Source organism: Phalacrocorax aristotelis, chromosome 6 (genome assembly GCF_949628215.1).
Source record: "Phalacrocorax aristotelis chromosome 6, bGulAri2.1, whole genome shotgun sequence".
Lineage (NCBI taxonomy): Eukaryota > Metazoa > Chordata > Aves > Suliformes > Phalacrocoracidae > Phalacrocorax > Phalacrocorax aristotelis.
The window spans coordinates 29,265,969-29,288,169 of record NC_134281.1 but is presented as its reverse complement, the minus strand read 5'-3'; the positions used below and the strand labels follow the sequence as shown (position 1 = coordinate 29,288,169).

The window sequence follows — 22,201 nt, the reverse complement described above, 5'->3', positions numbered from 1 at the left end:
TTCTGCTGTTAGAGGAATAAAAGTGTTCACTATAATTTGAAATGGCAATTAAAAGTATTTTTCTTTTTATTTACTTGCACCTGTGATGTCATACTCTGGTGTTGGAAAGGGCAAGAGGGCACTGTGAAACATTTCTGATGGCAGCTCGTGAGCAATCTGTAGTGGGGCCAAGTCCTGATGTGTAGGACCCAATTTGCTGTTTAGGAAATTAAAGGTTTCTGCTTAAGTGCCCTTAGGACAGACAGCTGCTGGAGGCTGGTTAAGAGCAACTCTATCATTATTTTCCTGATCCCTCGCAGCTAGCTACTCCTAAAGGCCTTCAGAAGAATTAAAGTGGAGCTTTACAATAAATTGGATACAGAGAAGGAAGCTTGAGAAGAGAGCATTAAATCAGATAAAGCTCAATGCTCAGCACTGTTAGTAAACAGCTCTTTTGGCAGCAAGCCTGGTGTAGGCATTTTAGCTGTCCCAGCTGATCATTCCCAGTTCTTTATTATCTCTTCACTTGTCGTGGTATTTGAGAGTGTGTACAGGAAACAAGACTGGAAGACTGATCTGATTTAAAAAAAAAAACATATATATAAAACATGGGCAGGCAGGGGTGTGTATGTATATATGAGACCCATATTAGTCTTCTGATCTCAGAAACTGTCCGAATTGCTGTAGCTAGGAAGCAGCACTTGGATGGAAGTACAAGATGGGAACTGCTTAAACTGGCACTAGTCATGAAATGAATGTATGTAACCATGCCCAGTGTGTGATTATTATTCAGGCATACATCTGAAGAGATAAGTCTTGACATATGTCAGAAAAGTATGCTAGGGTGCCTCCAATGGGTTACCTAATTCCCATTCGAAAATACTTATTCCCGTTCCCATCCTGTCCCATCCGTTCCTATTCCATTCCCATTGAAAATCTTTCCTTCTTCCCACTCCCAGCCCTTTACCATACATGTATGTTCAGTGATCCCAGTAAATCAGAATCTCCCAAAATTGTGGAACAATAAGACGTTTATTTGACATCCTAAAGATACAAATAACTCGTTTGCATGGTGTGACCTGTAAATCCTTATTCACACTCTTTCACTTGAATCACAATATTTAATGTACAGTGAATGGTGAAAACAGTGATTGCTTTGTAAATGCAACTTTCTGACAAAGGTGTAGTGACCTTATGTATACTGCAGCTCTGAAAATGCTTTTTCATGGGGATATCAAAGTTTTCATGGTACACATTTCATTTGTCAAGGTATGCATTCAAAAAACGTGTTTTACTGAGTACAAGTCATTGTTTTCCAGATGCCTAGTGCTAAACTTGTCAGTCTGCTCCATAAATAAAAAAGAATGTGGGAGGTAATTGCCACTTAAGTATTTTTTGTGCTATAAGGTGGGGGAAACTCTATATTTCTTGAGCTCTATACTACATAATGAAGAAATAATTAAGTACATGTTGACCTGTTTAGTTCTAGGCCGTAGAGGGCTACACTTCACTCCATTGCAAAGACGCAGCCCTGGTAAAAATCTGCACGACTCTGACATTATACCAATCAACTAGTAGAATTGACGTGACACATTGGTGTGTGTAACAAAACTGGAACGTAGTAAATGTAGAATGTAGTAAAAGGCTGTTGTAATTACATTTGTTATTAAAATATCAGTGTTTTGTTTCTGGTTTTTTTTTTTTGTGGTTGTGTGTTTTGATTTGTTTTTGTTGTTTGTTTTTTGTTTTTCTTTTTTTCTCCCCCCATTTGTGGTGTACTAGTTCTGATGTTTATTTGTTCTTTGGAAGTATCCAAAGGTACAGTGTTTTTTTGGGGGGTTTGATTTTGTTTTTAAACCTGGGTATAATTTTTCATCAGGGAAATGTCCTTGCTCTGAATTAGAGGAAGGAATTCTGTGGGCAAGAGCACTCCACAGGACCTAGCATCTCTGCTGAAATTCCTTCAGCTACCAAGTATCAATTGGAGCTTTTTTTTTCTTCCAGAACAAACAAATTCAGTGTTCTGAGTTAATCAGAGCTAGGCAAATGGCTTCCATATTCCCTTGCTAGATCTCCTAAGAAAAAAAAAATTAACTGCCCAAACCAGATATTTGGTGCAGAATGCCTTATGTGGTCAGGATTAAGGGAGTGCCAAATTTGCAATCACCCTCTTCAGTAATTATGTGTGATTGTGTGTCATTGGGTAATTTGTGGTTTTCGCAATGTACTTGCTGTTCAGCTTGTATATAAACATGCAGCCGTTTGAGATGTGGCAGAAAGTCATGGAAAAACATCAGGGCCTTCCAGAATGACCAGTTTCTCAGGTTACTAGGGACTTTTCTGCTTATTTACAAAGGAGATGATAACTTCCTTTCTGGGACAAATTTGTTAAAAAACAAGCCTCTTAAACCCTGTCAAACGGACTGGTACTCAGTTTTATGTTGTTACATTTGTTTACTTACTACAATCTCTAACACCATAGCGGTCATGTCAAGATTTGTGATTTCAGTTTAGGAAGTCCAGGCTTTGTTCATCAATGTGCAACCAGTCCTTTAAAATGCTTCCTCTCCTATATTATCCATTTTATATTGCGCACACACGTTAATTCTTGGATCACCAAGTCAGTTTGAAAGAACTGATGTTTACATGGTACTTTTGAGACAAGAGAGTTTAGTTGCTGCCTAAGACAGACACGCTGTCTTGCTGTGTCTCTGTCAGGTTTAGAGGAGATCTTTATTAATGAAGATGTGAGTCATCCTGTTCACTCCTTTCTGGGGCCTTGCTTGACCTCAGGGGAAGCTGGTGAATTCTGGCCTTGGTTGCAGAATTGGCTAGGGAGATCTGCCCTCTGTACGGCTCCTGTGAAGTTCTGTCCTGACAGTAGATAACCTCTATTTGGTGCTCACTAGGCCATGCTCCCTTTCTGACCTCTAATCTAGGTTCCATTTCAAAGCTCTGCTTTTTACTGAGCTCACACCAGAGGGCGGCCAGAGCCGTGGCGTGATCCTGCAGCATGCTGGCAAGGGCTTGGGCTTGGCATCCGCACACGCTGCTGGAGCAAGCCCCTGCTGCCTGTGGAGAAACAAGGCAAAATTCTCATCCGATCTAAACTGGATGTGCTGGTTTAGCTTAGCTGAAGTAAGGTTGCTTTTCAGATCTTCATTTTATAGGGGAAGAAAGTCCTTCCAAAGGATTTACTGCCCTAGAATTGAAAAATGTAATCGCTCAGCTGACAGGGAATAATAGAGCTAGTGGTTTTACTATATGTATAAAACCCATTCTGTTGTATGCTTTAGAACAATGGTTGGCAGGGGATAGATTTGAAGAAAAACAATTTGGAGATTTCTTTAAAGCAAATGGCTGTAATAAAGCTTACCCAAAGGAGGATGGTACCAGGTGGAGTGGTAGGAACAGGAACATGGCAGGATGAAGTATGTGGAGGAACGGTGTGTCCTTATAATGGCTCTCTTGATGATAGTGTTAACATTTTAGTAAATAACACTCACAAATAAATGGCTCAAATCAAAGCCATAAAAAAAACCCAACCACCAAACCCAAACAAAACAAAAAAACCCCAACCCAAAACCAAACAAACAAAAACCAACCAACCAACAAACCCAAGACAAAACCAAAAACCTTAAGACAGTTTAACATTCTAGGAAAGGTTTGTGTGATCTCTTGGGTGGCTTTCAAACAGATTAAAACCTACAGTTAGCAAGAGGCACTTATAAATAGTGCCCCCAAGCAAACGCATGTGTCATTATAGTAGACTTCAGTGATGACTGTTGTTGAAACTCCAGTGAAATAAAACTTTGGACTGCTTAAAAAACAAAAATGTCTAGATTATATGGAAGATAAGTACGTATTAACTTTTATAGAGCTTGGAAAGTGCTGTATGGTCTGCTGAGGCAGCACTTCCATGTAAGCTCTAGCTGTATAAATTGGCACCACTGCAGTTTCATGCTTTTCTTTCACCCTGACTGCATAATTGTACCCCGTTTTGTATGTGGTACTCTGCTGATCTCTTTTTGAGTGGTTTGGGGCTCTAAACTAGCAGAAATCTATTCACTTTTTGTGTCTATTTATTTTTAACTTAGCACCCTGAATCAGCCTGCTGAGCTAGATGAATGGCGTTACTGGCACAAGCACAGGGCAGGAATGCCTGCCCAGGACAGGGAAAGAATGAAGCGTGCAAGTGCCAAGACAGATTAAGGTGAACTGTCAGGAAATCACAGCCATAGGAAAACAGCTGGTTAGAGTCTATTCTGATACCAGTTAGGAAGGCAATGGTTGAAGGGGCAGAGGGAGGCTTGTGGTACAGCTAAGGGGCAGAGGGAGGCTTGTGGTACAGCTAGTGGGATTGGGAAATGCTCAGATATATGCTGCTGTTACTCACACGCACCAGTCCACAGCCCAGTCGACTTCAATTTGATGTCCTGCTGTTTCTCAATATGCAAAGATATGCAAACACCATGAATAAAGTTGATTCTGCTTCATTTTTTTTTTCTGGCAACTGCTGCTAGATGTGCTCAGGGTGGGCACTGGGCTCACACTAGGCTTTTCCAGCTAAAGGGTATGTATTCTTTCAGGCGAGACATATGGCGCTTTTTTACATCAGTCGGTGAAGCTAGTATTTGTATTCTGTTCAGAGGTGTCTCCTTCACATTTACCTATACAACTGTTTCTGGAAAAATATATTATTTTTTGGTGCAGCCACATTTGTTTTCGGGACTTTGGTTCCCTTCTGATTACTAAGAGCAATTAAGTGATTGGTCAGAAGTAAATCTGAAAGAAATACAACACAAAATGCTTCATGTTCCTATAAATGATTAAGACATGTAGAAGTTGGTAATACTGGAATGATATTAGAGTTACTAGATTTGGAATCATAGATTTCAGTGCTGGGTGTATCATTCTCATTTATTTATTTCTATGAAATGCTTTTAGTTTGATTTTTTACAACCAGATTTTTATGATTCTGAAGTGGTTAGCTCTTCAGTTGAAGTTGTCTTTTGATAACTTTGTGTTTTCCTCATACTTTCTAACCTTTTTCATCCTAGAAATTGGTCCAGTGACAATAACCACAGATCCCAAGAAATTTCAGTTTGAACTCAGAGAACTTTATGTTCAGGTGAGTAACTTGTTCATTCTCTGTGATCCTAGCAAAGGCCCTGCTCCCTCCCTCTAATCTTTCCTCTCGTGTTGATGTTTCTGCTACAATGCTTTGTCAGGATGTAGGCCGTATTTCTCTGTCATTTTACCTGCACAAACTGTTGCCTCCCTGTTCTCTGGTCATCTTAATTTATGATTATGATTAATTACTTTGTATTAGTTTACATCATTGTATGAGGACTCAGTTCAATAACACAAGAAAGAGTAGTTAGATAATGCTAACATTTATTTTTGCATTTTAATTGGTCCTGCCACTTTTTCCCAGACACTTTTATGAACTGTTCTACTGTGTTCTGGAATTTATTTCCGATGAAAACCCTTCATTAGCTTTAATTAGCTAATGTAGGTACAAAAGGACTGTAAAGAACCATCAAGTATTTCTTCGGTACTGCCTTCGCTGCCATACATTATTTAGCACCTTACTGATTCAAAGGCATCAAGTGACTTGGGTAGTCTTGTCTTACGCAAACCCTGCTGAACTGCTTCTGTACGTGTGCTTAGGAGGCAAGTGGCAGTTTTTGAACAGCTAGTATGTCTCCCTTGGTGGACTTTCCCTGGGTGCGAATGCACCACAAATGACAATGGATTGGGTGATGGAATGAAAGAGTGGTATTGGAATGGAGTTACCCCTACTGAAAGAAAATATGACTTGTCTTTTCTTGTCTTTTAATCAAGCAAAATGCTTCTGACCTGTGGATAACGTTGCTGGAGTCAGTAGTGCCAGACAGAGTCTCCCTTAGGAACTGGCACATGGTGTAATCCCTGTAATAAAAGATTGTTTGAAAGCCAGTGGTGCTAGTATAGGAAGAATAAGTAGTTTAAAAGTTGACAGAAAGATTGAAAGTCAGAGAAAACAATAGTAAAGTTTCAAGGAGGCAGAAAATGCCAGCCATTACGTTTTTCCCCTTCATAGGGAAATCTAAACTTTAAAAATCCTTCCAGTCTTTATTTTTTGTTTTCTAAATAGCTATATTGGAAAAATAACTGCAGCTATTTCTAGAAGGTATATGATTTAGATGCAGCTTTTGGGAATTTAAAACTCTTCATTTATAAGCAAGTTGCTTAAAAGTTTCTGTCTAGTGAATTTAAGATTTCTTTCTTTAATCCTGATTGATTGCATATTTTGTAATTACTTTCAAGATGTGCTCACTAAATTATCACTTTCACTGACTTGCCTTCATTGATTATATTGGTGAAGGGCCAAAACAGAAATTAAAGAAGTGATTAGAATACGACTGATAGGACATCTTGCAGTAGTTCTCCCAGAAAATGTGAACACTTCCTACACGTTAGTTATTAGTATTTTTCCTAGAAAAACAGTTAAAAGAAGCAAGAATGAATATTGTGGAGGTAGGGGAAATCTTCAGGTAGGTTCATTCGGAAAAAGGGTGTAGAGCAAATATTCTCTTTAATGCACAAAGCTAAAATTAAGGTGAAGGTAAATTATTTTAAGGAGTCTTATGTATAAATCATATTAGATCAAAATATGCTCTCCAGGAATACTGAAAATAGTTACACAGATATTAATTTTAGACTGAAGAAATGAGAATAGTACACATGAGCTGAGCTAACAACCTAAATTTCTGTGTGCCTGCCCAAACTGAATGGAAAATGAGACTTGCTGAGCTTTACTCACCTCTGTCTTTCCAGAAAACTTCACAAGTAATTATAACCATAGTTCATTGCAATTTGGAGAGAAAGACCGGAAATATTTAAAGGAAAATGTTATTTTATTTTTTTTTAATAAGGCTAATACATTTTTGTTTTGTAGTTCTGCCTAGCTGCCTCTTGAGAATACCCCTTTTCTACATTATGAGAATAAAAAAGTTCTCCGAATAAACATTCAGCTCAGCAGTGCTTTTCCTATTATATCTCAAAAATAGATGCTGCCATATAGAATATTATATGAGACAATAATCTAGTAGACCTGACGTGGGAATAGAGATTTACTTATTCTAAGTAGCTGTCTGTAGAAATTAGCTATTATTTTGTCTTGGCCTACAACTGAAAGCTTTCCATGGAAGAGTTTTGCTGAAGATGGCATTAACTTTACAAGAGTAGGAAAGAAATAACTTGGGTATACTGAGCTGTCCCATAGGATTGTGTAAGCGATGCCAAGGTAAAGTACTGAAGTGTGTCAAAAATGTTTTTGGAGTAGTATCTCTTGAATTTCAGGAAGTTTTGAGTCTATCGCTTGCTTTTCCCATAAAAGTAAGGCTACGTTTAGAAAAGACTGACTTATGCAAAAAAAAAAAAAAAAAGGCTTATTGATATTCTTGCTTTAAAATGGGATTGAAGATACTGATAGATTAAAAATTGTTGCTGACGTGAACATTTCATTGAGGACAGATAGAATTCTTAAGGACCGGGGGAGGCAAGTGTTTTTCTGGTTTATGTATCTGTGTGAATGTTTAACCTCAAAGCATGATACCTGATGGCATCTCAAGAATTAAAAATGATGCAACAATCACATTATCGTTTTTCTTCTTCCTTCCCAGCATGTGGAGGCTTGTATATAAGTATGTGTGAAGGCATGTTGATTGTAGACATAAAAGAAATAACTTTTATATTTAATCTTGAAAGTGCAGAGAACAGTTGCTGTTTACAGGAGCAAGATTTACAGTTTGTAATTCAGCTCTTTGGAAAGTTCTGTCTTCAATATGCCAAGTTAATTTTTATGTAAGTTAAAATTAAATTCTATTTAAACAGTATTCTCTAATTCTTAACTGAGGAAGAGAAACTGATCCTTTCATACAAAGTTAAATAAAGTCATACTTGGAAGCATTTTGATTAAACACATGGTCTGAAAAATCCCCAGCTGTCTACTTAGCAACAGAGGTCACGGGGAACATATCACCTGTGTCCTCTCTGCTGTGCTCCCTCCACTGGCTGTCTCGCAGTGTGAAGTCTAGGTCAAGTTCTTGGTGTTCTGGTATCTAAAGGTCCTCCTGGAGTTCAGCACTGCTTGGCTGAGATAATTTCCCATCTGTGTCTATGACCATGACCTCCCATGACTGCTGCATACTACGGGAGCAATTAAATCCTCAGCCAGTAAGGGAGCGTGCGAGTATAGGAAACAGAGTTGTCACAAGAGCTGGAGCTAAACAGAGCATGGTGCTCCCAGAAAAGATAAGAGTGACCACAACACCAAGCATTTTCAGGGCTGAGCACAACCCTTCCTTTGACTTTATTTTCCCTAAGGAATTGTTACAGTTGTTGCTTGTGAGTGTGAGTCTGTAACAGCACTCTGCAGAAACCATACAATGCTTAGGATAAAAAAAGTGAATAAATTATTAGAAGCTGAGAAAGTATCTGTCTTGAATGCCCCAAAAGAAACTAAGTTATTTGGTATGTTCTTTTTTTCTCAGAAAAATGCTTTGTTTTTCTTCTAATTGTGAACAGGGTGGTGGAGACTGTCCAGAGATGAGCATTGGAGCAATAAAGATCGCTTTAGAAATTTCTCTTCCTGGTTCTTTCATCTATGTATTTACTGATGCACGATCCAAAGATTATAGACTTACCCATGAAGTGCTTCAACTCATTCAACAGAAACAGTCACAGGTACAGAGGCAATTTATATTCTGAGCTCATTTATGTATTTAATGCCCCCCCCCCCAAAATGTTGAAGTGTAAAATTCTCCTGCGTTGTGAATTAAATAGCACAAGTGAACCTTGTGCCAGCGTACGTATCCTTGGTCAGCTTACCAGTTATGCAGATGTTTTTATATTGTTCTGAAATAAGTATTCTGTGAAGTATAAGTGCTGATAGATGAGTATCACTTCTAAAGTGATTCTCGTCTGTTCCTTTTCTTATTCATCGTTTTTTCCATCAGTAGTGCGTGCCAAATGTCTGTCCTTCATGCAGTGTGATACAATTCTTTTGTTGTCATTCCTTAATGCTGCCTTTGCGATATTTTCCTAAAGTTTGCACCGTGTGCCAAATGGTTTTTAAATTTTTCTTTTTTTAAATATACAGGTAGTATTTGTACTGACTGGAGACTGTGATGACAGGGATCATATTGGTTACAAGGTCTATGAAGAAATCGCCTCAACGAGTTCTGGTCAAGTTTTCCACTTGGACAAAAAACAAGTTAATGAGGTAACTTCGCTCAAATTCTGCAATGTATAGAGAAAACAAGGCAGGGGCTTATACTCTAAATCTCTAAATGACCTGATCATGGATTAGGGAGGATTAGGGGAAATTCTAAATGTTCTGCTGTTGGTATGTGGCATCTTATTCCACCTTTCTGCTTCCCCTTCGCTTCCCCGGATGTAATTTTGCAACTTTTGTTTTACGTTAGCAAAATATAAACAGCCATATCAAAACAGAACCTCACCAACTTCCCTCTACCTGTGGCAGAAGGCTTCTAGGACACCCTTTAAACTAAGGAGCAGTTCTGTGCTCTAAGTAGCCCAGGGCTGTACTACTCTGTATGAGAGTGCAGTATCAGCTTTAAAAGAGCATTTTGTTAGCAAGCAAAGGATTGCTAATAAGCCTTAGACAAAAATATTCTTCACATTATGGCCAGATAGTTGTGAGCTAGCAGATTTCCATTGTTCACAAATAACTTTGGTAAGTTTTTAATTGAGGTTATTTTTTCAATACTTTTGACAGCTCTGCTGACTTAACAGTAATTGTGATTGTTGACCCACAGCCTTGAATGACTATTTCCTTTGAAAACTCCAGTGAGTCTTAGGCAGAAATGAAATTTCAATAGTGCATGAGAAAATAATTTGGAGAGAGATGAAATGGTAGTGTTGGGTTGATGGTTGGACTTGATGATCCTAGAGGTCTTTTCCAACCTTAATGATTCTATGAAATCATGTTATCTGGGAAGCTGGAATTTTTTATAAATGTAAACATTTTCCTTTGACTTCCTGGTATAGGCAATAACTAGATGAGGTTTTTAATACAAATTTCCTTCAGTTTGTTCCTTTTTCTTTCTTTCCTAGAATTTGGACACTGACAAATCTTGGAAATACATTATTCTATTGTTGTTGCCTAGAAAATTTTAAGTTCTTGTTGGGGATGTTAGAAGATATTGGCAATGATATGAAGGTGATCAAAAGGAGGCGCTTCCCAGAGGATTTATCCTCCAAAAGTTAAATAAGTTAAAAGTTAGGGGAAAAGAAATTAGCTGTAGGGACTGTGCCGTTCCTTACCGGCATTTTGCAATTACTTGTTTATGAAGGGTAAAACTCTCTGTAAGACTCCATGAAACCCCTTTCAGCTTCAGAAGATTGCTGTTCAGAAGGGATCATGATATTGCCAAAGGCAAATGCTCTTTGCCAGGACTGAAGTTTTAGGATAAAGTTTTTGCCTGATTGTTTTCTTTTTGTTTTCTTCTGGTTTTGGGAGGCAGAAGTGAGCAGAAAGTGCAACCTGTAGGCGCTAGGCAACACTCTGTTCTTGAGTGGAGCTGGCATACACTGTTCTGTCGGCTGTCTGCCTGTGCTTTCTGAACTTCTTGGCACTTTCCCATTTCTAAGAATACCAGCTTCTGCCTGAATAGTTATTCTGTCTTTGAATTTTGAGTAAGGTTTTCAGCAGGGGTTTCAGTAGCCACTTGCACCTTATTCCAGCTTCATCTTAGCATTTCCTCTGAGCAAATAATGGGTTCCTCGCCTATGAGCTAGACATTCTGTGGCCTGCACAAGAGCCAGAGATTGATATCTACAAGTGGTGATATCTCTTGGTATTGTTCTTGCAGGGTGTTTTTTGGGGGAAGGAAGAGTACACTGCTTTATATAGTTGCACCTCCTTTCAGTGGCCATAGGCTCTAAGAGACTGCCTAGGTAAAAAACCCCTTCTACATCACTTTCAGAAGTCTTCCACAATAACTGCAGAACAATTTGTATTAAACCAAAACTGAAAGACTCTGAAATAATTTTAGTGATCATTGACCTTACCTAAAGCTCTGTCTGGGCTAACGGACTGTGAAAATTAGTTTACTGAAACGCTGTCATCCCAAATAAAACCTTCACTGCAGATTTCAGTTCTGTATCAGAAATCCTATTTTCAAGGAACATATCAACCAATGGGTAAATGCAAATGAACAGGAGATGTACTAGTAATCTGCATCAGCTGTTGATGGTATAACCTTCAGGCAAGATTCAACAGAAATAAAACTTGTCCTCCTTTTTATCTGAGTAGTCAATGATGTGTAAAGAATGAAGTTTATAAATGCTAAAACGTATTGACTGTTTTGGGCCTAGAGACAGCTAATGCTGAATTGTAGATTAGGAAAAAGCTACAAAGGCACTGACTGTGAATACTCTGCCAAACCAGTGTCTTGTTTTGTTAAACATTTTTGATTGTTCTACCCCCCAAAACCCCAAACAAAGCTATTTTTAGTGTATGAAGTTTCAAACCATTACTGTCATCCTTGGCCTTTATGTGTTAAGTGGAGAATGATGCAGTATTATAAGCTAGCTACAAGGAAACACAACAAAACAATACTTTCGATACTTACCCAATGCTTGTGTTATTGAGAAGACTGAGGAAACTTATTGCCTTTTTTCACAGTGATCTTATGATCTCAGACTGCAATTAACTTGGTCAAAGTTATCGTTAATTGACAAAGTTGTATTGGGTTTAGTCCATAAATATCTCCACTTATTTGCTGAATTAACTTCTTCTAACAGAATGAGAGGATGGTTATATTTTGAGATATGCCATGGTTTCTGTGCATTAGATTAATAAGAATATTCTTAAAGTCCAAAGCACAAGTTTTGTTTTCATTCTCTAAAATTCTGCTAGATTTTTCTTTAATTTGCGGTATCAGTTATACCATCATCTCCAGAGTAGCTCTGTACTCAAAAACCACGGCAGGTTTATAATAATAAGAGACCAAATATGTTTTCATAATATTAATTAATCATGTTTCACTAATCTGATTACAGGTCTGTAAGGGAGAAAAAATATTTCATGATCAGAGTCCTTAAAAGGGAAAGGTTTACTATTCAAATTTTGGTTTTGAAGTTCTATTAACGACTTGTGAACACTACTGTAATTAACTACAAATTAATTAAGTAGTCTTCAGTTTGAAAATTTTCAAACTGGTCTCTAGTTTTGAGATTTTTATCCTAATGAGTCAGTTCTAAAATGAATGTCTTTCTGTCCAAAAGAATGATAGCATTCTCATTTTGTCTCCAGTGTCTCGGAAAGATTATTACACTTGTTTTATCAAAGCATTTAAGTCCTGATCTTGAAAGGTTTTTCTTTCGGGTGAGATTTCCTTGGCTGCAGTGAGGTTCCATGGCTGCTTTTGTAGGCTCGGGCCTTAATTTGCAGTAATTGCTCGACATTAAAATGCATTGAGCATTTTATCATCAAACATGGGTTAAACTCTCCTGTTAAGAATAGATTCTGTATTTTCATAACCATATCCATTTTTATTCATATCTTTCCAGAAGGTACTAATTTTGATTATTATTATTTTACACCACCAGTTATATTACACCACATTTACTTATTCTCATAATGGAGTACTGTAAGGAAATTATTGTGAATAATTCTGATGCCCAAATTTTTGTACGGATGCCAGAACTGGTGTTAAGATGAACAGTGATGATCAGCAGTGTATGAATTTGGTATAGCTTAAAAATAGTGGAGATGAATTAGTCATTGTTAGTTCAGATCACATCGCCAGGTCATTTTGATTGTTTGTGATAAAAATGAGTCAATACTGTGTCTGACAAATTGGAATAATCAGTATGGCTAAAGCTGGGAGTTCACAAGAGCTGAGCTAGTGAGTAAGTAGTTTTCCATTTCTTAGTATTGAAACACAGGAAGGTTAGAGTAAGAAAAATCAAGTAAGGGGGAAGATTTTCCTTAGGCTGCTTAAAAGTACAGCTTTCTTACCATTTTTTAATATAAGTAGAGATCCACGTTCTTTATACAGAGCACTGGGAGAACTGAGAATGACTGTGACGGAGACCAGAGACATGGTGTTGACTTTGGTGAAAAAAGGAGGGGGGGGTGGTGTTCCAAAAAAAGAGTTTGGAATTCGGGTGAGAACCCTGTGAATTAAAGTGATTATGTGAATGAGAGGAGATTGGGAGGGGACTAAAGACAGGGTTAGGACCAGACTGCTAACAAACATGTTAAAAGGAATGGTGCAAAAGGGGTCATTCTTGTGGGGAAGGCACAGAAGGTTTATGTCGTGTAAGATCATGTGGATCTGGAATGGAATCCAGTATTCTTCATGCTCATGAACACTCTGCTGTGAACATAAGTCTCTAAAACCCACTGGAAAAGCATCCTATTTCGCCTGGCTTTTAGTCCTCACAGAGGATGGCAACCTAGGAGTTATGGCTACACAGCTTGGGTTACTGTTAGAGGTCTGTAGTGTGTATGAACCAAGTGTATGTTTGGATGATGCTGCATGAGGAAGCAATTTTAAATTTTGTTTCATTTTGTTAAAACAATAAAAGGCCCCTCCACTGCTTTACAACAATAATATGAAGGTGATAAAGTCAAAAGCTCAAAGTTACAGCTCGGAATTAAGGTTACTTGCATAGCCCTGTTTCTTGCCTTCTCTTTTCCCTCTGTCCTGGTCAGTATCCATTTTCACAGAAGAAGAAGGAATGGTTTCATGGGTGAGGCAGCTGAATGCTGCCTTGGAGAGTATGCTTCTGCTCTGAAGAGATGTATTGCACGGTGAATGTCAAACAAGAAAGGACAGCCGTAACTATTATTTTTTTCCTTTCTCTGTTTTATATGGAACTTGGATTCTCTGGCAAAAAATAGATTGTGATCAGGTACATAAGGACTGTCATAAAGCAACTGCAAAAGGATGTTTTAAAGACTCTTGAAAGGAGGCGGGCTTAACTCCTGTGTTTCTGAACTTTGAAGAGCTTGAGATTCAACACTAATAAACTTCTAAGTTGTGTGTCTCTTATACATGTAATTATAGTTATGTGTAATTCATGATTTATTTTCATAGTATAATTTTCACATGCACTGTCTCAGTCATTTTTTTAGCTGTGTATTTAAAAGCATTATCAGAATATTTTTCTTCTTGGGTGGAAGTATGACCCTACATATACTTAAGCAATGAAACAGTTAACTTCAAATCCTGTTGCTTTGACTGTTTGTGAAATGGGAATAGAGACCATGCTCCATAGAATTTCCAGGTTTCAGTATTCATTCCAAGGAATGACCTGACAGCAGGGCAGGTTGCAAGAGCAAATTCTCTGGAGAAGTATTATAAATCATTTCTGTATTTGCCCTTCCCCCTCTAATAATATTAATCAAGTCACATTTTGGCAGAACAACAAAAGCTGCTGTTGGTTTGGGGGCTTTCTGTAAGGGTCCCAAAGTGTGTAGGGAGGAATCTACTTCCAGACCAGTGTTACAGCAGTATTGCAAACCTCTTTGGAATTACAGGCTTGGGAAATGAATCTCCTAGAATTGCCTGTTGAACTTTGGGGAAAAATTTAACTACACAAGCAAGTTACTGCCAAACTTAAGACTGCTGGGTCATTCTGTTGCCTTCCATTTTCATTTTTGAACTTGGAGAAATCTCAAAAACTGATGTTGGGTCCCACTCTGAATTTAAGACCCTTACTCTCTCTCAGTAGCTTCTACTTCTGATATACACTTTGGTTAGAAACAAAGGTGTTCTTGCTTTCTTTTTTTCTGAAATGGCAGTTGTGCAACATAATTCTTTCCTCAGATGATGCGTTCTATTTTAAGGGCAATTTCTGGTGTAAGAGGACTCCTAAGCAGCCTCAGCATCATCAGTCAGCCTGCATACAATTAATAAACTGGAATTTTAGCTAGGGTTTACAGCGGTTGCTGCAGTATCCCAGTACTTCATTGCTGTATCTGTTCACATAACGTTCCTGCGAGATAGAAATGTGGTGGTGTTGCCCTTTTTGCTTAAGGAGCGTGAAGAGATTAAGGTGGTGTGGCTAATGTGACAGCTTGGCTGTTAACACAAAGTAATTGCAGAAACTAAAAGTACAAGAATAAGGACAGAACCCATGTCAACTTAGTCAATGTACAATTATAGGAACCAGAGCATCTAAAAATCATAATTTATATAACTAGATCAATATGTATTTATATAAGGAAGTGCATTTCCATATACCTACGGTCAGACATAGTTAGCACAGTGTGTGCTTGAGAGCCCATGCCTAGTGTTTAGTGTTAGTCGGACTTCCCTGAAGATCTTGAGCCAGCCCCACTTTACTTTGTGCTCACAATAGGTCAAAATATAAAATACGTATGCTCGATCTTCAGAAACATTAGACATTTTTGTAGCCCTACTTATTTTTGTTTCATAGATTTTTAAAAGTGGAAGAAGATGAAAATTCTTATTAAGATTTTTTTTTTTTTCCAATGTTACAAACGGTAGGAGCTACAAAAGTAGGAGGTACTTCTTTTAGAATCCTGGCAGTGATTTGTATTCATATCCTCATCTGTTGGAATCCATCCTAGCTGTTGGAATGAAAGAAGAAAGCCCAAACTCCCATTAAAGGTATACTAGGTAAAAGAGTTCAATCCACTAACCACTACCTCCTTTAGAAATATCCATGCTGACTGGTGCCTGTCGCCCGGAAAGATAACAGTATTAAGTGTGTGTCATTAATCCTAAAAGATAATTGGAACTAGAATAACCTCATGATGTGCTTCAAGAGCAGATGAAAGTTCTTATTCTGTAAGACACAGAGATGGAAACATAACAGTCTTGAAATTCGTGTTATATGTCTGAGATGGTTGTATGGCAATACTTGTCTCTTAATTTTATGTCTATTCCTTTAGATAAATTACCAAAATGTAGCAGATGAGTAAAGGTGTCTAGAAAGCTCTTGCATAGTGGAAGACTGTTTTCATTAAGAACTAAAACTGACTTGGTAAAGATTTTAAAAAAGAAAAGTTTGAGCTAAATCTCTGTTCTGGATTCAGATTGGATCTTGAAAAACATTCCAATATTTTTACATTGCCAGAATTTGGTTTTATTGCCTGCAAATTATCTAGTTCCAGAAGGGACCACAAAATTTAGCATGTACTTGGGCATGCAGTGGAAAATTCCCTTAATTTAAACTCAGCTCATTTAAATTGATGTAAAAATCCAAGACTGAGAGGTTTTTGTCTTTTAAGCTCACATTTCGAAGCCTTCTGAAAGCAAAGGGATGTTAAAACTAGGTTTGTGTGAAGTTTTTTTTGTCTTTCAATGTGTGTTACTGCTTTAAAGAAATAAGATTAACTGTGAAGTTCACATTTATATGCTAACACAAACCTTAAATTGGTCTAGTGGAGTTGGATAGTTTTTGAATGAGCATTCTTATTTGTAAAATGAGTCAAAGATGATGGGAGCAGAGGGAAGAGAGAGGAGATGGAGGAAAATGTTACCTTCCCTTGGAAAGAAAACGTAGCAAATTCTCAGTGCTGGGATTTCTTAAAGAATCTACTGATACCAGTTTTGGTGGTCTTCTGGTATGTCAGTACTCTCTCTTCCCCTCCCCTCCCCTTTTGTTGTGCTCTGGTAGCTGTATGTTAAGAGATCTGTCTCAGACATGTCATCTCTCTCTGACTTTATTAAAAAGTAATTTTATTAGCAAACTTTCCCAGCTGTACTGGGAAATGCTGCAGGGAATCACATGCAGTGTGCAACTCTGGAAATCAATCAAATCATTGTGATTTACAACTTCTGAACTGTGTCATCTTGTGAACGCATATGAAATGATTTCTGGTTTTATGCGGACATCTGGATCAGGTAGTGGTAGTTCAATCACACTAACTTTGACAAAGCAGTGCAGAAGCCAACGACCCCTTGGACCCATCTTTTCCATTACTAATGGACTCAGTGAGACAGCTTACTAAGTGCCCTTCAGGTTAGACTTTTGATACAGTTTGGTTGTGTACTGATGAACTATTTAGTGGATTTGATCAGGGAGGCTTAACTCCCATTTCTGGTAAGACGCGTCCTTACCTTGACCAAAACCAGCCTGGTCACGTGCTGTGAGCCCTATGTTGGATTGACTCAACAAAGAAACCAAAAGCTGAAGAGTTGGTTCCCTTCCACACCCAAAAATAGTTGATGCCTCATCTCTGCAGAACGTGCCCAAGATACGCAGACAGTCTGTGACTTGAAGAAAGGTGGCTCAGCAGAAGTTGAAACCAGTGTTTTTGTGCCAGATGTTTCTTCTGTCCAAAAACCAGCAACATTCCTTAAAATAATCAGAGTTGCATCACAGCTGCAAGTGTACTGATTGTTTAGCAATGGACCTACGAGGAGCTGGGGTGCAAGGCAGGCCCTTCTCTTCCTAATGCTATTTGAATTGGTGTTGGTATTTTTGTGGCAGTGTTGTCTGAATTGACTTTATGCTTAACTGAAATTATTTTTGTCATTGACAGAGGAAAGGAGTAGAAGAGGATTGGATTCACTTCACTTTCTTTTACTGAAAATTCCTTTTCTAATTTGAAACTTATTCTTCTCTTCAAGTACACTAGACTGCTGTGTATTGTTAAATAAGTGTTGCTTGTGTTTCCAGTGGCAGGCAACAAGGTATACTTTACCTTTGAAAGAAGCGAGCTTTTGGAACAATTTCAGTGGTTCAGCTCTCCTACCTGCCAAAAAGGATATCTGGGGATCATGAAAGTATTTGTTATGTTTAGGTTTTTGTTTTGAAATAAAACGGTTGCATTAAACTTCCCATTGGACACCCTTCCCATTTGCCTCCCAAGTTCGTAGAAGTACTATGGTCCTGCAGTGTCTTGAAGTGAACTATGCTGTATGAAAGCAAGATTTATTGTAAAGGATATTAATATTATGGTGTAAACTGAGATAAAAAAAAAACCCACAACAAGCACCAAAAAAGTTTCAAAGCTGGAAGAACATGCCTTAAATTCTTTTGCTGAAGTTGTGTGCTATGGAGGTTTGATGACTGTGGTTTAAGATGTTTTCCCACTCTGTAATGGGTTGTTTTCCATCCAGATCCTTCTAATGATTCTATGATTCTACTGATCTGGCTTGCGGCATGGCCCCAGAAACAGATGAGTAGGGGCAGTGCGGGAAGGAGAATGAGCAGTTGCAAGGAGGGAAGAGAGGGGAAGTCTTTATGCATTTTCCTTGTTGTGGTTGCTGTTAAAGGTCAAAGTACTTTGGAATCGCTGGGGTCATGTGTGCATGTATGCTCTCAGTTAGCAATTTTATCATTATAATTCCAACAAAGTTTAATCACCTCTCATTCAATGCAGAAATGGGTTAGAGCAATCTTGAACAGGTCTCTTGTGTTGGTTCATAATGTGGAGAGATAGTTTGTAAGCTTTAGTAGTGCTTACTGAGTGACCTAACTAGAAATGTGTGCTCTTTCCATCTGTGTCTCTATTCTAGCTTATTTTCACAGTGAAAATATGGTTTTAATAGAAAACTGAACAAATTATAGACAGTCTTCTCTCAGGGGGCTAGAATATGAGAGTGAGCTGAGCAGCTGAAGTCTTGGACCTTCTAACTCTTTCCAAGCATGAGCAGTAAGCACAGAATGGGTCCAGGTGTGCTGGATGGGTAGGTTGTCATCTCCACCCTGTTGGATGCTGTGGTTGCTGCTCAGGCAGAGGCATGTCAGGTTGATGGTCATGAATTGGGGATGAGGTAGCAATGACTAGGAGCCCCCCAAAATATGTCATGTGAGCTAGAATTGTTACGTGGTTTTTTTTCTTTTTACAAAGTAATTTGGGAATAACAGGGTCTTTGGTGTCGTCCCCCCCATCATATGTATGTTATAATGTCACTTTACCAATTTTTAGATATGTAGTATTAACCCTTCTGAGCTTAAGAAGGAGTCTTGTTTATAAATACCAATGTGATTCCAATTCCTGTATATATTGGCAAAGCTCCTGCAATGATGCTTTTCCTTGTGACTTGATTTATTTTGCTTAAGTCTCCTGAAAGGAGTTTAAGCGAGTCTGGAAAAATTCCTTTCTTCTGAAAAGTCATATAGGTTCATTAAATTTTACAATCTGTTTAAAAACTTACCTGTGGAGTTGAGATGTGGGAATTAAATGGAAACGTTTCCGTATACCTAGTACAAAAAAGTGTCATACTTTTCTCAATGTAATGCAAGTAGAGCAGACAGATTTCTTTTGGAAGCACTTTTGGACCCAAATATATAATTTCTAATGGTAAAACTTAAAATTAGCTGGATCTTTCTTGAAGCCCTGTGATTCCTGTTCTGGCATTCAGCAGCTCATCTAAAGTAAACAGAGTTGCTGAATAGCTGGTGTCACCACCTGTTGCAGGAATAGTATTTCTCTCTTGGGTCTCATTACTTCAGGGGTTTTACCGTGATTTTTTTTTTTTTTAAATGTTCTTTCTAAAGTATGCTTAAGTACCTTGCTTATGCAGACCTTTGTGGAGAGGGCACATGGCCCTGTTGTTACATAGTCAATGCTGTTTTACTTCACATTGCACTGGGAGCATTCGGTGTGGCTCAGGTGAGGCATTACTAACAGTGGGGCATAAGTTTATGAAAACATGGCCCCACCATTTCTAATGCTTTTTGGATTATGCCCTTTACTTACTTAGATTTCTTTCATATTTGTGCAAAGATTGCTAGGCATTTGTAGTATAAAATATGAGAACAAATACACTTTTACTTAAATCAGGCTGGAATCTAGTTTCTATCACATAATTATCTTGCCTTGAAACCTATGGTATAACCCATTTTTTAAATGAGGGGAGAAAAAAAAAAGTATGCCCAGCAGGCCTAGGAAATGAGGCTATCTTGGGCTGGTGTGTTGAATCAGGTCCTAGAGCTCAGGACTTACCCTTGAGCATTCCGTTGCTGAGGGATGACACATCCAGGGTAGCTGATTGTTGGCTTCCAAGTCTTGTGCCCTGACCAGCTGAACTGGTGTAATCAAAAGCTCCTTTAAAAGATGTTTCTGATTGCAGCCAAGGTTAACTGTAAGCTAAAATCATGGTTCAATATTACTGTGAATCATGTTCTCAATGTTATACAAAACTGATATTGCTTCAGTGAGATGAAAGAAAATATGCTGCAGCTCTGATGTACGGGGCTGATGTCATGTACCTTGTTTTGACAGGCCAGGTGTTTTTTTAGGAGAGGTCGGATTTTTTGATTGTGGTGGGTTAGCCTTGGCTAACAGCCGGGCTCCCACTCAGCTGCTCATTTGCCCCCTGCAGCCAGGCAGGGGCAGAAAATAGAAGGAATGGGTGAGAAATCTTTTGGGTCAAGATAAAGACAGGGAGACGGCTTACCCTGTCACTGCTGAGGGCAAAGCGAACTGGACTTAAGGAAAGTTAATTTGTTGCCAGTTAAAATAGATACTTAATTACTCATTCAGGTAGTGGGAAACGAAGACAAATATGAACACCTTTCCTTCCCCCTTTCCCAAGCTCAGCTTCACTCCCAAGTCATCCTCCCCCCTGCCAGTGCCACAGGGGGCTGGAGGATGGGGTCAGTACATAGGGGTTTCTCTCTGCTCCTCCTTTCTCCTCACACTCTTCCTCTCCTTCACTGTGGTTTCTTCCACCGGCTGCAGCCCTGTCAGGGAAAATCTGCTCTGGTGTGGGGTCCTCATAGGCTTCAGGGAAATTATGTGCTCCACCTGGTGTCTCCTCCAGCTGCATGGAGAGCTCTGCTCCAGCACCTGCAGCACCCTCCCCTCCTGCTCTCACCTGGGTACTGCAGAGCTCTTTCTCACACTTTTTTTTTCCTCAGTCCTCACTGCCTAGGTAGCATTTTGCCCTTTCTTGAATACATTTACACAGTGGTGCCACCAGCGTGGCTGAGGCGCTCAGCTGTGGCTGTGGTGGGGTTGTTGCAGAACTGACTGGGATGTCCAGCATGGGGCAGCCCCAGGTCTCCTCCCACAGAGGCTGCCCCACTGCCAACAGCTTGCCACTGAACCAAATATGTGGATAAATCAGGTTATGTAAGCAAATTTTATAGCAGTGTCATCTGCCTATATTATTCTAGTTTTATACACGGGCAAAACAACATCTCCTCTTGCCTGCTGCAAACCTGAGGTAAACCCTGTATGATGGTCTCTGGGAAACCTGGCATCACTTGCATGACCCTGTTTCTGTCAATCTGGGTCATGTTGTTGGTGCTGAGTGATCTGATAGTCAGTAGTAGTTGAAAGAGTGATGCCTTAGACTGTGTCTGGGTTTTGGCTACCTTTGTTATTTTCTCTTGAAATAGATGATAACGTAGACCTCTACTTTTCTCTCTCTCTCTTTTTTTTTTTTTAATTTGATAATCATTGATTGAAAATGTTTAAAGTACTGTATCTCTTTAATGCACAAATTTGATTTTGGTCACAAGAATTCCTCTTCCAGAGCATTGTTCCCCTGTATTCTGACCTGTATGCTATGCCTAAAAGTAATTTGTATCAGGTGTTTTAGGGGAAAAAATTTTAAAAAGTCCATAGATGGTGATTACCCACTACATCTGGATGAGGGAGTTTTCCTTCTTGCTTCAGCCAATTAATAGTTAGTTGATAACCAAAATAAGCATAGATTTGTATCCCTAATTCCTTTTTAAAAGTGTACTTGATGATGTGTAGAGGTGTATCCGGGTCTGTTTCTGTACTCCTTTAAACATCATGCTGATCATGGTTTCAGTAGTATCTTCTATTAAAATTGCATGTCTTTTAAATATTAATATTTTAAAAAATATAATTGCCATAATGTGGCAAATAAGCCTGTTCACTTCAGAATTGATAAGTGCACTGGTAAGACAACATAGTTTTGGTCCCTGTTTTTCTTGGCTGTCTGTTTTGTCATATCATGTATATTGATTCTTACATTGACCAGTAGGAGTTGAAGCATACCTTTGCTGCTTTGGTGCGTCTTTTTTTGTATGTTCCTGGCATGCTGTTTTCTTTTCTTGCTGTATTCCTGTGCTTCTGTGTGTTTCTGATACAAGTAGAAATTCTGTTTCTGCTGTCTCCAGAATATCTGTGTTGAAATGGGTGCGCTGGGTGACTGTATTAAGCAAGTCCTGTACCACTGTGTTTGCTCAGTGTGATGTGGTAGCTGCATGTCTTCAGACAATAGGATTGTAGGTGAGG

At 38.7% G+C, this 22,201-nt stretch overlaps 1 protein-coding gene across 2 annotated transcripts in view; it reads left to right on the top strand.

Annotated features, from left to right (window-relative positions):
* The window catches only part of HMCN1 (hemicentin 1), a 214,411-nt gene that overhangs the window by 25,631 nt on the left and 166,579 nt on the right, over nt 1–22,201 (top strand). For both annotated transcript variants that reach the window (XM_075096766.1, XM_075096765.1), the window contains exons 2-4: nt 5,040–5,110; nt 8,554–8,712; nt 9,128–9,250. In XM_075096766.1, coding sequence (XP_074952867.1) covers nt 5,040–5,110; nt 8,554–8,712; nt 9,128–9,250 — 353 coding nt within the window. The remainder of the gene's footprint in view (nt 1–5,039; nt 5,111–8,553; nt 8,713–9,127; nt 9,251–22,201) is intronic.